At 40.0% G+C, this 16788-nt stretch overlaps 1 protein-coding gene across 1 annotated transcript in view; it reads right to left on the bottom strand.

Moving 5' to 3' along the window:
- Nucleotides 1-4979: 4979 nt before the first annotated feature.
- PLPP7 (phospholipid phosphatase 7 (inactive)) overlaps nt 4980-16788 on the bottom strand; it is a 28844-nt gene continuing 17035 nt past the window's right edge. The window contains exon 2 of the mRNA XM_053695969.1: nt 4980-5489. Within this exon, the coding sequence (XP_053551944.1) occupies nt 5125-5489 (365 nt within the window). The 3' untranslated portion in view covers nt 4980-5124. The remainder of the gene's footprint in view (nt 5490-16788) is intronic.

Here is a 16788-nt window from a genome sequence, read left to right as displayed (position 1 = left end):
ATCTGTTACACTGAAGGTTAGTAATGTGTAGTCAGGTGTCAAGTAAGGGGAAGCCATGAGATGTGATATATAATACCAGGGAGGGTAGAATCTGTATTAGTGCTAGCAGGTTATGTGTGCTCATCTGTTACACTGAAGGTTAGCAGTGTGTAGTCAGGTGTCAAGTAAGGGGAAGCCATGAGATGTGATATATAATACCAGGGAGGGTAGAATCTGTATTAGTGCTAGCAGGTATGTGTGCTCATCTGTTACACTAAAGGTTAGCAGTGTGTAGTCAGGTGTCAGGTAAGGGGAAGCCAGGAGATGAGATATATAATACCAGATAGGGTAGAATCTGTAGTAGTGCTAGCAGGTATGTGTGCTCATCTGTTACACTGAAGGTTAGCAGTGTGTAGTCAGGTGTCAGGTAAGGGGAAGCCAGGAGATGAGATATATAATACCAGGGAGGGTATAATCTGTATTAGTGCTAGCAGGTATGTGTGCTCATCTGTTACACTAAAGGTTAGCAGTGTGTAGTCAGGTGTCAGGTAAGGGGAAGCCAGGAGATGAGATATATAATACCACGGAGGGTAGAATCTGTATTAGTGCTAGCAGGTATTTGTGCTCATCTGTTACACTAAAGGTTAGCAGTGTGTAGTCAGGTGTCAGGTAAGGGGAAGCCATGAGATGAGATATATAATACCACGGAGGGTAGACTCTGTATTAGTGCTAGCAGGTATGTGTGCTCATCTGTTACACTAAAGGTTAGCAGTGTGTAGTCAGGTGTCAGGTAAGGGGAAGCCATGAGATGAGATATATAATACCACGGAGGGTAGAATCTGTATTAGTGCTAGCAGGTATGTGTGCTCATCTGTTACACTAAAGGTTAGCAGTGTGTAGTCAGGTGTCAGGTAAGGGGAAGCCATGAGATGAGATATATAATACCACGGAGGGTAGAATCTGTATTAGTGCTAGCAGGTATTTGTGCTCATCTGTTACACTAAAGGTTAGCAGTGTGTAGTCAGGTGCCAGGTAAGGGGAAGTCATGAGATGAGAAATATAAATACCAGGGAGGGTAGAATCTGTATTAGTGCTAGCAAGTATGTGTGCTCATCTGTAACACTGAAGGTTAGCAGTGTGTAGTCATGTGTCAGGTAAGGGGAAGTCATGATATGTGCTATATAATACCAGGGAAGGTAGAATCTGTATTAGTGCTAGCAGGTTATGTGTGCTCATCTGTTACACTGAAGGTTAGCAGTGTGTAGTCAGATGTCAGGTAAGGGGAAGCCATGAGATGTGATATATAATACCAGGGAGGGTAGGAGGCAAGGGGTGAGGAAGTAAGGCAGCTGAATAGTGTTGCACAATTTATAACATGTAATCTCCCCCATGTATATACTGAGGCTTTGCCTAGCAGGAGCTTAACACGTCAGGCACTTCATGTACTTGGACTGGAATTCATACAAAAATACTGATTTATTGGAGCATTTATATTGCTATCAATCTCTGCAGCAGCAAAGATAAAATCATGACTATTTAGTTAATAAAATGCCACCTGCTTGTAAAACTTTCAATAGTGTCTTAGCAAGTCTATATCTGCATATATTGTTCTCAGAAGCTCCAAGACAGCAGTTAGCAGGTCAAATTTAAGGGATATTAAACACTTTGAGATAGTAATACAAAATGATAACTTGTATAAATAAAAAAACAACAACTCTGAAATAAACTCCTCATTACTGATTTTGTACCCCTTTCCTGTGATAATGAAACTGTATTTCAGTTCCTGTTAGAAATGGAAATGCAGAACACTGTTATATTACACACAGCCATTGGTTGCACTCTTGTGACCTATGTATAGCTGTCTGCAATTGGCAAAAACAGAGAAGATGACCTAAGTTACAACATGGCAGCTTCCATGGTAGATTTATTATGCTGTGAATGCAGCTGTTTCCGTTGCTCCTTAAAGGGCCAGTAACCCCACCAAATAATGTTATATAATTCTGCACATAGTGCAGAATTATATAACATTAGGTTAGCACCATGTTTCTAAATCAAAGTATGCCACAGATATTTTCCTACAAAAAATGTATTTTACAGACCTCCGCTCCTGGCTCTACTGAGTGGGTCTGTTTTTTTCTAAGTGCATCGGGCACACTGTCTAGTCACAGCCGGCCCGATCGCGCCATTAAAATGAATGTAGCTCGCTCCCGCTACCAGACCAGGAGAGAGCTACATTAATTTTAATGCCGCGATCGTGCCGACTGTGACTAGACAGCTCAGTAGAGCCAGGAGCGGCGGTCTGTAACATACATTTTTGTAGGAAAATATCTGTGGCATACTTTGATTTAGAAACATGGCGCTCCAATACAAGGGTTTTCTTTCATCAGAGTGCTACCTTCTTCCTTGTTTTCACCATGGCGCTCACCTAATGTTATATAATTCTGCACTATGTGCAGAATTATATAACATTATATGGTGGGTTTACTGCCCCTTTAACTCATCCACCACTTCTGAGGTGGCAGACAGCAATCATCAGGATGATTTACACCCCCTGCTAGCAGCCGATTAGCTGCGAATGTGCAGGTGGCCGCATTGCACAAGCATTTCACCATTTAGCGATGTCGGGCGGACATGATTCGCTACAGTTACACTTATTTTAACAATATTTAAACATCAAATGAAACTTCTGCACATCTGCATGTTCTTCTCAGACTAAGCTTTTCTTTGAATGCATCATTCTATCTAACATTTATTTAGGGCTAGATTACAATTGGAGCGCTAATTTTTGCACGCCCATAAATGGGCAAATCCGCCTGTTTACATTACTAGTGTCTGGTAAATGCTGCCACGAGCTCACGTTAGCAATTAGCGCTCCAAAAATTAACCAGACCGCTAGTTAATTTTATTGGTTACAGTTGTGGGTGTGGGATTTAGAAACAAAAGGCACTGAAAAGTGCCTTTATATAGCAGTCTATGGGCATTGTGTTTAATCTGTAAATTTATATGTATTTGCTTACAAATATTAACACATAAAATATTTATGTATATACTCATATATATTTATACTTTACTACCCATCCCTGCGCGACTTACCCCCTTCGCAGTGCTTGTTTCTCTGCCGTGTATGGTGGCATGAAAAGGAGGCTCACATTGGAGCCTATGGAAGCACGCTCTCCTGAGCACAAAGCTTCCTAGCAATGCGAATGCAAGGTCACGTTCACATTACACCTTAGGGTATTAGAGAACTGGTGCAAGACTACATACCAGACTGTGCATGTGCCTGCAGCCAGTTCATGGAACTGGTACAAGACTACATACCAGACTGTGCACGTGCCTGCACCCAGTTCATGGAACTGGTACAAGACTACATACCAGACTGTGCACGTGCCTGCAGCCAGTTCATGGAACTGGTACAAGACTACATACCAGACTGTGCACGTGCCTGCACCCAGTTCATGGAACTGGTACAAGACTACATACCAGACTGTGCACGTGCCTGCAGCCAGTTCATGGAACTGGTACAAGACTACATACCAGACTGTGCACGCGCCTGCAGCCAGTTCATGGAACTGGTGCAAGACTACATACCAGACTGTGCATGTGCCTGCAGCCAGTTCATGGAACTGGTACAAGACTACATACCAGACTGTGCACGTGCCTGCAGCCAGTTCATGGAACTGGTACAAGACTACATACCAGACTGTGCATGTGCCTGCAGCCAGTTCATGGAACTGGTACAAGACTACATACCAGACTGTGCATGTGCCTGCAGCCAGTTCATGGAACTGGTACAAGACTACATACCAGACTGTGCACGTGCCTGCACCCAGTTCATGGAACTGGTACAAGACTACATACCAGACTGTGCACGTGCCTGCAGCCAGTTCATGGAACTGGTACAAGACTACATACCAGACTGTGCACGTGCCTGCACCCAGTTCATGGAACTGGTACAAGACTACATACCAGACTGTGCACGTGCCTGCAGCCAGTTCATGGAACTGGTACAAGACTACATACCAGACTGTGCACGCGCCTGCAGCCAGTTCATGGAACTGGTGCAAGACTACATACCAGACTGTGCACGTGCCTGCAGCCAGTTCATGGAACTGGTACAAGACTACATACCAGACTGTGCACGCGCCTGCAGCCAGTTCATGGAACTGGTGCAAGACTACATACCAGACTGTGCACGTGCCTGCAGCCAGTTCAGAGCCATACAGAAGTAATACATGGAAATGTGTAGTTAGATGGAAATTGAAAACCAGGAGGCAGTGATTCACTTCAGAGCAGGTAATTCTTTTTTTAAACTTAAAAACCATGCCTATTTAAAGACTAATTGGTTTGAAAATGTTTTTTATGTCCCTTTAAGTGATTTATTAAACTAAAAGGTATATTGGTTATGAGCTTTGTTGTGGTGATTGTGCAACATTTCTAGAAATAAACAGACTATATAACGTAGGTGGAAGGGACAAAGATTTGCATTAGCATATTCCCATTGTTATTCCTCTAATCTGAATAGAAATAATGATCACTGCAAACTGTTTTCTTTCTCTTGCAAATATTTTACTTATCATAACCTTAATCATAGTGCGAGCGGACATGATACAATGTAGCGGATCATGTCTGCCGCACATTGATAAATGCCGACAACATACAATGTCGGCATTTATCATTGCACAAGCAGTTCTTGTGAACTGCTTGTGCAATGCCGCCCCCTGCAGATTTGCGGCCAATCAGCCGTTAGCAGGGGGTGTCAATCAGCCCGATTGTATAGGATCGGGCGGATTGATGTCCGCAGCCTCAGAGCAGGAGGACAAGTTATGGAGCAGCGGTCTTTAGAGCGCTGCTTCATAACTGCGGTTTCCGGCAAGCCTAAAGGCTTGCGCAGAAATGGGGGCATCAAGCTACATTTGGAGCTTGATTATTCGGTGAAATCTACCCAGTGTCACGTAAAACGAGAAAATGAATATTCATAGTAACTATTGGGACAGTAAAAATACTATAAAATTCAGTTCTTTATATTTTCACCAGAGATTTCCAGTAAACACAAACAGTTGTACAAATTTACAGGTCCAGCTAATGTCCAAAAAAGCAAAATATTTTATGTCTGCATTGGGTCATATTGTTGCCTTATATAAAGTTTCACCAAAAGGAGGATAACATCTGGCAAGTGTTAGAGGAAAGCCAGATGATTTCCACAAAGTTAAACTGCAAATAACCAATCAAAAATCCTCCAAGGACGTCAGAAATATGATGCCGTCCAATCATGATACGGGAAAGTCCAGCACAAAAGGCCCATAAGACCAGTAAGATACGAAGAGGTATGGCAAGGACTAGATGGTTGAGGAAGAACTTTGACACCATGATGGCTCTACTAGCATGTCCTGCTGGAAACGCATAGACATCCAGGAGAAGGTAGTCCAGGATCCCAGGGGTCAATTCATAAGGACCACGTCTCTTTATAAGCTTCTGTACCCCAGCCACTGTCAGGATGTCCAGCATCAGAGCTGCCGACAGAAAAAAGAGCGGAATTAGAATAAGACCTCACAATTTGTCTAGGCCATCTGAAGAACACACATTTATAGTCTATGGTTGATCAGCATTTACACTACAGCAGCCACATGAATCGTGAATTGAGTGTCAAGAATACTCCTCTATTACAGAAAAAAAATCAGCTATGAAAAAGACATTTAACTGATAAATGTCCCATAAAAATGATGAATAGTAAAGTGCTGAATCAGTGATAGCCAGGATGTGGAAATCCCCTTTACAACTTTCTAGTCAAACATGGTTAAACAGATTAGTGGAACTAGTCATACTAAAAGTCTATAGATATTTTAACCACAAAGAATGGACTTTAAATTTAAAGGGACACTGAACCCAAATTTTTTCTTTCGTGATTCAGATAGAGCATGAAATTTTAAGCAACATTCTAATTTACGCCTGTTATCAAATTTTCTTCATTCTCTTGGTATCTTTATTTGAAATGCAAGAATGTAAGTTTAGATACCGGCCCATTTTTGGTGAACAACCTGGGTTGTCCTTGCTGATTGGTGGATAAATTCATCCACCAATAAAAAAAGGCTGTCCAGAGTTCTGAACCAAAAAAAAGCTTAGATGCCTTCTTTTTTAAATAAAGATAGCAAGAGAATGAAGAAAAATTGATAATAGGAGTAAATTAGAAAGCTCCTTAAAATTGCATGCTCTTTCTGAATCACGAAAGAAAAAAATTGGGTTCAGTGTCCCTTTAAGATTGGTGAAGTCTGATGGACACCCCAATGGAGGGGTACACGGTGTAGAACAAAGTATTATTGTATTATGCTAAGCAACTTTTTCACATTTTTCAGCAACAGTTTTGCTACATACCACAACTTGTGTTTTTAGTATTGTTTCATAGTTTTTTTGTGTGTGTGTGTGTGATCGACCTAGATTCAATAGACTCAAAGATGAATAAATATAAAAATATGAATAGTAAAATAACTTTATAATTATTTATGTTGCTTTTCCTCAAAGGGAAACTAAGACCAATTTTTTTTCCATCCAATGTGAAGCAACTTTCTAATTTACTTCTATTATCAAATTTTATTCGTTCTCTTGATATCTTTATTTGAAAATGCAGGAATGTAAGCTTACGAGCCGACCCATCTTTGGTTCAGCACCAGGGTAGAGTTTGCTGATTGGTGGTTAAATGCACCCACCAATCAGCAAGTGCTATCCAGGGTTCTGAACCAAAAATGAGCCAGTTTGTAAGTTTACACTCCTGCTTTTTCAAATAAAGATACTAACAGAACAAAGTAAAATTAATAATAGGTGTAAATTAGAAAGTTGCTTAAAACTGATGATCTATCTGAATCATGAAAGAAAAAAAAATTGGGTTCAGTATCCCTTTAAGACAATTAAACACCTTAGTACAGTGATGTTTAAAAGGAAATAAAATATGGCTGTGCTAAAGTAATGTTTCATAAGACATAAAATATATCTGTGCTATGTTTAAAGTGGCATAAAATATGGCTGTGCTAGATGTTTAAACTTTAAAGGGATATCAAATATGGCTGTCCTAGATGTTTAAACTTTAAAGGGATATAAAATATGGCTGTGCTAGATTTTTAAAGGGACATAAAAGATGTCTGTGCTATGGAGATGTTTAATAGGACATGTGCTAGATGTTTATATATTTTATGTCCCTTTAAATATTACTATAGCACAGTCATATTTTATGTCCCTTTAAACATGCTGGCAAGTTTGTTTGTTTTTTTAATCAGGTCCAAATAGAGGATCGTACTCTATAATAATATAGGGCTTTTACCTTTCTGGTTGCCAAGGAGATATGATATTCAAAGATGTTCTCTAAACCATCTAGAAGAAAATGTATTCGCATGTGCTACTGTATTATTTCTTCTGTGCGTAATAAACTATCGTTGTCCCTATCAACCAGTAAACTCTACTGCTCTTTGTGTTAGTTTCATTGTCAGATTTAAACAGCTTTTGCTTAATGCTTTTTCCATTCTAAAAACCTACTTTTTGCATGTTTTACTGATGTTCTTGATTATGCAATTTTGAGTACTATGGGGCCGCATGGCCCTGAATACCCCTGTTTCCGCACGAACCTTCAGGCTCACCGTAAACAGAAGTTAAGAAGCAGCGGTTTTAAGACCACTGCTCCTTAACTCGTCCGCTGCCTCTGATTGATCAAATTGATTGACATCCGATTGGCCGCAAATCTGTAGGGGGCAGCATTGCACAAGTAGATCACTAGAACTGCTTGGGCAATGATAAATCAGTGATGTCTGGCAAACATGATACGTTACAGCATATTATGTCCGCCAGACATTGATAAATCGGCCCCCGTATGTCTCTTTAACAGATATCTTAAGGACATAAGGCAGAGGGCTTCCATTAATGTATATTCAAATGAAGGGTCAGTTACTAGTGTTGTTCCCCGAGGGTCAGTTACTAGTGTTGTTCCGCAAGGGTCAGTTACTAGTGTTGTTCCCCGAGGGTCAGTTACTAGTGTTGTTCCCCAAGGGTCAGTTACTAGTGTTGTTCCCCGAGGGTCAGTTACTAGTGTTGTTCTCCGAGGGTCAGTTCTTGGGCCTGTTTTGTTTAACATGTTTATTAGTGACATTGGAAGTGGACTTAAGGGGATGGTTTGCTTGTTTGCTGATGATATAAAAATTTGTAACAGAGTTGCTGTCCCAGGAGAAGTGGATGAAATGAGCAGTGATATTAAAAACTGTAGGACTGGGCAAATAAATGGGATTTTAAATTCACAGCAAAATTATTGAAAAAGGATCTCAAAACCCAAAGGTCAATTATAGTCTCAATGGTACACAGTCTAAAATATAAAACAGACAAAGAGACTCTATGACCTAAATATGTATAGTTAAAAGGAGAGAAGGGGAAGAGGTGACATGATAGAAACATTCAAATATATGAAGGGACTTAATAAAGTGGAAGCTTAAAGCATTTTCCACACAAAAAGAAATACATAAACAAGGGATCACAATCTTATGTTAGAGGGTACTAGATTCAGGAGAAATGTGAAGACATTTTTTTTTTTACAGAAAGGGTGGTGAAATAATAGAATACAATTCCAATAGAGGCGGTAAATAAAAAAGACTGTAAAATAATTAAACAATACCTGGGACATACATAAGGCTATCCTAAGTAATAAGTAACAAGTAATACGTGTAGACTTGATGTGACATACATAAGGCTATCCTAAGTAATAAGTAACAAGTAATATGTGTAGACTTGATGTGACATACATAAGGCTATCCTAAGTAATAAGTAACATGTAATATGTGTAGACTTGATGTGACATGCATAGGGCTATCCTAATTAATAAGTAACAAGTAATATGTGTAGTCTTTATGTGACATACATAAGGCTATCCTAAGTAATAAGTAACAAGTAATATGTGTAGACTTGATGTGACATACATAAGGCTATCCTAAGTAATAAGTAACATGTAATATGTGTAGACTTGATGTGACATGCATAGGGCTATCCTAAGTAATAAGTAACATGTAATATGTGTAGACTTGATGGGACATGCATAGGGCTATCCTAAGTAATAAGTAACAAGTAATATGTGTAGACTTGATGTGACATACATAAGGCTATCCTAAGTAATAAGTAACAAGTAATATGTGTAGACTTGATGGGAAATGCATAAGGCTATCCTAAGAAAACAATAACATGCAATATGGGTAGACTTAATGGGTCATGCATAAGGCTATCCTAAGTAATAAGTAACATGTAATATGTGTAGACTTGATAGGGCATGCATAAGGCTATCCTAAGAAAACAGTAATATGTGTAGACTTGATGGGACATGCATAAGGTTATCTTAAGTAATAAGTAACATGTAATATGTGTAGACTTGATGGGACATGCATAAGGCTATCCTAAAAAACAGTAACATTTAATATGAGTAGACTTGATGGGACATGCATAAGGTTATCCTAAGTAATGAGTAACATGTAATATGTGTAGACTTGATGGGACATGCGTAAGGCTATCCTAAGAAAACAGTAACATGTAATGTGTGTAGACTTGATGGGACATGCATAAGGTTATCCTAAGAAACAGTAACATGTAATATGTGTAGACTTAATGGGACATGCATAAGGCTATCCTAAGAAAACAGTAACATGTAATGTGTGTAGACTTGATGGGACATGCATAAGGTTATCCTAAGAAACAGTAACATGTAATATGTGTACACTTAATGGGACATGCATAAGGCTACCCTAAGAAAACAGTAACATGTAATATGTGTAGACTCGATGGGACATGCATAAGGCTATCCTAAGAAAACAGTAACATGTAATATGTGTAGACTTGATGGGACATGCATAAGGCTATCCTAAGTAATAAGTAACATGAAATATGTGTAGACTTGATAGGACATGCATAAGGCTATCCTAAGTAATAAGTAACATGTAATATGTGTAGATGTGATAGGACATACATAAGGCTATCCTAAGAAAACGGTAATATGTAATATGGGTAGACTTTATGGGACATGCATAAGGTTATCATAAGAAAACAGTAACATGTAATATGTGTAGACTTGATGAGACATGCATAAGGCTATCCTAAGTAATAAGTAACATGTAATATGTATAGACTTGATGGGACATAAATAAGGCTATCCTAAGAAAACAGTAACATGTAATATGTGTAGACTTGATGGGACATGCATAAGGCTATCATAAGAAAACAGTAACATGTAATATGTGTAGACTTGATGGGACATGCATAAGGCTATCTTAAGAAAACAGTAACATGTAATATGTGTAGACTTGATGGGACATACATAAGGCTATCCTAAGTAATAAGTAACATGAAATATGTGTAGACTTGATGGGACATGCATAAGGCTATCCTAAGAAAACAGTAATATGTAATATGTGTAGACTTGATGGGACATGCATAAGGCTATCCTAAGTAATAAGTAACATGTAATATGTGCAGACTTGATGGGACATGCATAAGGCTATCCTAAAAAACAGTAACATTTAATATGAGTAGACTTGATGGGACATGCATAAGGCTATCCTAAGTAATAACTAACATGTAATATGTGTAGGCTTGATGGGACATGCATAAGGCTATCCTAAGTAATAAGTAACATGTAATATGTGTAGACTTGATGGGACATGCATAAGGCTATCCTAAGTAATCAGTAACATGTAATATGTGTAGACTTGATGGGACATGCATAAGGCTATCCTAATAAAGCAGTAACATGTAATATGTGTAGACTTGATGGGACATGCATAAGGCTATCCTAAGTAATAAGTAACAAGTAACCAGTAACATGTATAGACTTGATGGGCCTTTTGGTCAAAAAATATTATGTATATTGCAGCAATAGATAGTGAGTGTGTATGTGCTTGTGTTTGTATGTGTATATCTCTGTGTGTAATCATTTATTTTGGAAATGCCATAAAATGTCACATTACTCCCTGACCAACAAATATTATAGACAAAAAATGGCTAAAACCTTAAGGAGGGGGCAGCAGAATTCTGCGTGCCTAGAGCAGCACTGTGGCGTCACTAGAGATGCATACAATGTAGAGATGCATATATTTTTTTATTAGCGGGGCCAGCATTTGTGAACATTAGTGGGACTGGGGAATTTGTAGACACTTCATTTTTTTGCCCCTTGAGCCAGCGCTGCAATTTCCACAAATAGTTTTCCCGGCTGCTTTTGCTTGTTTGTACTGCTGCTTTTGCTTGTTTTGATCCTCCACTGCCCAATTTCACTATGAATGTTGTGGGCGTGCCGTGGGACTGGCAAAGTTGCGCTGCTAGACTAAACCTGCCTGCCTATCTATCTGTGCTCACTGCTCAGTGGCGTGTGGAGCAGTGGAGTCACTCACTGCTGTGCTGTCTCTCTAATCAGGAACTGGGAAATCATGAGGGGGATGCCTGGCACCTGACCGCATGACTGTATGACACTGTCTCTAAAGCGAAGGAGCCATGTATGATGCCCACCAGACTGGTACAGTTACGGTACACTAAGTTCACACTGAAGAGGTAGGAGGGGAGGGCAGGTGGGGGGTCTGGGGGTGGGCAGAGAGCAAAGGTGCTTGGCCATAAGAAGCTGTAGACACGTGGCTCGGGGCTGTGCACTGACAGACTTGGAACAGAGTCAGAGAGCAGAATTTTCAGTTTGCGCGCCTAAACCTTTTCCTTAGTGATTTATTTTTAGAGTGCTCTCTTTATCTTTCATTTGATGCTCTTCTGAGCCAGGGAGCATCTCTAGGCATGAGCTTTATAATTAATGCAGTGCAGTTTACATATTTTGTATGAGTGTGTGTCTGAGTGTTTTTGCGTGTGTGTGTGTGTGTGTCTGAGTGTTTTTGTGTGTGTGTGCCTGAGTGTTTTTGTGTGTGTGTGTGTGTGTCTGAGTGTTTTTGTGTGTGTGTGTGTCTGAGTGTTTTTGTGTGTGTGCCTGAGTGTTTCTGTGTGTGTGCCTGAGTGTTTCTGTGTGTGTGTCAGAGTGTTTCTGTGTGTGTGTCTGAGTGTTTTTGTGTGTGTGTCTGAGTGTTTTTGTGTGTGTGTCTGACTGTTTTTGTGTGTGTGTCTTGAGTGTATTTGTGCGTGTGTCTGAGTGTATTTCCGAGTGTTTGTGTGTGCATCCGAGTGTTTGTATGTGTGTGTTTTTGTGTTTGTGTGTGTCTGCTTTCTGGGGGGGAGGGGGGTGACACCATAACGTACCGCACCGGGTGACACCAACCCTAGTGACGCCACTGGCAGCACAAAACCTAAATAGGCCACTGAATTAAAGTAACATGGTTTTCAGCGATCACTTTCCTTCATAAACCAATAAAAGTTACAAACAAGTTTCTAAAATGTTGTGTTTGGGTGGATACACACGCCTAGATTTAGAGTTCTGCGGCCAAAGGGGTGCGTAGCTAACGCTGGCTTTTTTCTGGCCGCACCTTTTAAATACCGCTGGTATTGAGAGTTCACAGAATGGCTGCGTTAGGCTCCAAAAAAGGAGCGTAGAGCATATTTAACGCAACTTCAACTCTCGATACCAGCGTTGCTTACGGACGCGGCCAGCTTCAAAAACTTGCTCGTGCACGATTCCCCCATAGAAAACAATGGGGCTGTTTGAGCTGAAAAAAAACCTAACACCTGCAAAAAAGCCGCGTTCAGCTCCTAACGCAGCCCATTGTTTGCTATGGGGAAACACTTCCTACGTCTGCACCTAACACTCTAACATGTACCCCGAGTCTAAACACCCCTAACCTTACACTTATTAACCCCTATTCTGCCGCCCCCCGCTATCGCTGACCCCTGCATATTATTATTAACCCCTAATCTGCCGCTCCGTAAACCGCCGCTACTTACATTATCCCTATGTACCCCTAATCTGCTGCCCCTAACACCGCCGACCCCTATATTATATTTATTAACCCCTAATCTGCCCCCACAACGTCGCCTCCACCTGCCTACACTTATTAACCCCTAATCTGCCGAGCGGACCGCACCGCTATTATAATAAAGTTATTAACCCCTAATCCGCCTCACTAACCCTATAATAAATAGTATTAACCCCTAATCTGCCCTCCCTAACATCGCCGACACCAAACTTCAAACATTAACCCCTAATCTGCCGACTGGAGCTCACCGCTATTCTAATAAATGTATTAACCCCTAAAGCTAAATCTAACACTAACACCCCCCTAAATTAAATATAATTTAAATCTAACAAAATAAATTAACTCTTATTAAATGAATTATTCCTATTTAAAGCTAAATACTTACCTGTAAAATAAATCCTAATATAGCTACAATATAAATTATATTTATATTATAGCTATTTTAGGATTTATATTTATTTTACAGGTAACTTTGTATTTATTTTAACCAGGTACAATAGCTATTAAATAGTTAAGAACTATTTAATAGCTAAAATAGTTAAAATAATTACAAAATTACCTGTAAAATAAATCCTTACCTAAGTTAAAATTAAACCTAACACTACACTATCAATACATTAATTAAATACAATATCTACAAATAAATACAATGAAATAAACTAACTAAAGTACAAAAAATAAAAAAGAACTAAGTTACAAAAAATAAAAAAATATTTACAAACATCAGAAAAATATTACAACAATTTTAAACTAATTACACCTACTCTAAGCCCCCTAATAAAATAACAAAGACCCCCAAAATAAAAAAATGCCCTACCCTATTCTAAATTACTAAAGTTCAAAGCTCTTTTACCTTACCAGCCCTGAACAGGGCCCTATGCGGGGCATGCCCCAAAGAATTCAGCTCTTTTGCCTGTAAAAAAACACATACAATACCCCCCCCCCAACATTACAACCCACCACCCACATACCCCTAATCTAACCCAAACCCCCCTTAAATAAACCTAACACTAAGCCCCTGAGGATCTTCCTACCTTATCTTCACCATACCAGGTTCACCGATCGATCCAGAAGAGCTCCTCCGATGTCTTGATCCAAGCCCAAGCGGGGGGCTGAAGATGTCCATGATCCGGCTGAAGTCTTCATCCAAGCGGGAGCTGAAGAGGTCCATGATCCGGCTGAAGTCTTCTATCAACGGCATCTTCAATCTTCTTTCTTCCGGATCCATGTTCATCCCGCCGACGCGGAACATCCATCTTCACCGACGACTTCCCGACGAATGACGGTTCCTTTAAGGGACGTCATCCAAGATGGCGTCCCTCGAATTCCGATTGGCTGATAGGATTCTATCAGCCAATCGGAGTTAAGGTAGGAAAATTCTGATTGGCTGATGGAATCAGCCAATCAGAATCAAGTTCAATCCGATTGGCTGATTCAATCAGCCAATCAGATTGAGCTCGCATTCTATTGGCTGATCGGAACAGCCAATAGAATGCGAGCTCAATCTGATTGGCTGATTGAATCAGCCAATCGGATTGAACTTGATTCTGATTGGCTGATTCCATCAGCCAATCAGAATTTTCCAACCTTAATTCCGATTGGCTGATAGAATCCTATCAGCCAATCGGAATTCGAGGGACGCCATCTTGGATGACGTCCCTTAAAGGAACCGTCATTCGTCGGGAAGTCGTCGGAAGAAGAAGATGGGTCCGCGGTGGAGGTCTTCAAGATGAAGCCGGTCCTCATCGGATGAAGATAGAAGATGCCGCTTGGATCAAGATGGTTGCCGGTCCGGATCGCCTCTTCTTCCCGGATAGGATGAAGACTTTGGAGCCTCTTCTGGACCTCTTCAGCCGCCGGATGATGGATGTCTAGCCCCCGCTTGGGCTTGGATGAAGATTTTGGAGCCAGGACGGATCGGTGTGATACCCGGCGAGGTGAAGACAAGGTAGGAAGATCTTCAGGGGCTTAGTGTTAGGTTTATTTAAGGGGGGTTTGGGTTAGATTAGGGGTATGTGGGTGGTGGGTTGTAATGTTGGGGGGGGGTATTGTATGGTTTTTTTTCCAGGCAAAAGAGCTGAATTCTTTGGGGCATGCCCCGCAAAGGGTCCTGTTCAGGGCTGGTAAGGTAAAAGAGCTTTGAACTTTTGTAATTTAGAATAGGGTAGGGCATTTTTTTATTTTGGGGGGCTTTGTTATTTTATTAGGGGGCTTAGAGTAGGTGTAATTAGTTTAAAATTGTTGTAATTTTTTCTAATGTTTGTAAATATTTTTTTATTTTTTGTAACTTAGTTATTTTTTATTTTTTGTACTTTAGTTAGTTTATTTAATTGTATTTATTTGTAGGAATTGTATTTAATTTATTTATTGCTAGTGTAGTGTTAGGTTTAATTGTAGATAATTGTAGGTAGTTTATTTAATTAATTTATTGATAGTGTAGTGTTAGGTTTAATTGTAGATAATTGTAGGTAGTTTATTTAATTAATTTATTGATAGTGTAGTGTTAGGTTTAATTGTAACTTAGGTTAGGATTTATTTTACAGGTAATTTTGTAATTATTTTAACTATTTTAGCTATTAAATAGTTCTTAACTATTTAATAGCTATTGTACCTGGTTAAAATAAATACAAAGTTGCCTGTAAAATAAATATAAATCCTAAAATAGCTATAATATAATTATAATTTATGTTGTAGCTATATTAGGGTTTATTTTACAGGTAAGTATTTAGATTTAAATAGGAATAATTTATTTAATAAGAGTTAATTTATTTCGTTAGAATAAAATTATATTTAACTTAGGGGGGTGTTAGGGTTAAAATTAGCTTTAGGGGTTAAAAAATGTATTAGAGTAGCGGTGAGCTCCGATCGGCAGATTAGGGGTTAATACTTGAAGTTAGGTGTCGGTGATGTTAGGGAGGGAAGATTAGGGGTTAATACTATTTATTATAGGGTTATTGAGGCGGGAGTGAGGCGGATTAGGGGTTAATAACTTTATTATAGTAGCGGTGCGGTCCGCTCGGCAGATTAGGGGTTAATAAGTGTAGGCAGGTGGAGGCGACGTTGAGGGGGGCAGATTAGGGGTTAATAAATATAATATAGGGGTTGGCGGTGTTAGGGGCAGCAGATTAGGGGTATTTAGCTATAATGTAGCTGGCGGCGGCGTGCGGACGGCAGATTAGGGGTTAATAATAATATGCAGGGGTCAGCGATAGCGGGCGGCAGATTAGGGGTTAATAAATATATTATAGGGGTCGGCGGTGTTAGGGGCAGCAGATTAGGGGTACATAGGGATAACGTAGTTGGCGGCAGTGTACGGAGCGGAAGATTAGGGGTTAAAAATTTTTATAGAGTGGCGGCAATGTGGGGGGACCTCGGTTTAGGGGTACATAGGTAGTTTATGGGTGTTAGTGTACTTTAGAGCACAGTAGTTAAGAGCTTTATAAACCGGCGTTAGCCCAGAAAGCTCTTAACTACTGACTTTTTTCTGAGGCTGGAGTTTTGTCGTTAGATTTCTAACGCTCACTTCAGACACGACTCTAAATACCGGAGTTAGAAACATCCCATTGAAAAGATAGGATACGCAATTGACGTAAGGGGATCTGCGGTATGGAAAAGTCGCGGCTGGAAAGTGAGCGTTAGACCCTTTCCTGACTGACTCCAAATACCGGCAGTAGCCTAAAACCAGCGTTAGGAGCCTCTAACGCTGGTTTTCACGGCTACCGCCAAACTCTAAATCTAGGCCATAGTTTGCAGCCCCTCTCTTTTAGAGTAATTCAATCCTTTATTTCAAAACACACGTCACTGCTTTATACACAGGCTGTTCCCTGTGTGAGCTGGAAATGCTGCACTGAGCGTTACCCATGTGCATTAATACAGGGTATTTTTTTGGGTGTCAGCAAAT

This window comes from Bombina bombina, chromosome 12 (assembly GCF_027579735.1).
Source record: "Bombina bombina isolate aBomBom1 chromosome 12, aBomBom1.pri, whole genome shotgun sequence".
Classification (NCBI taxonomy): Eukaryota; Metazoa; Chordata; class Amphibia; order Anura; family Bombinatoridae; genus Bombina; species Bombina bombina.
This window is presented reverse-complemented; position numbering and strand designations above follow the sequence as displayed.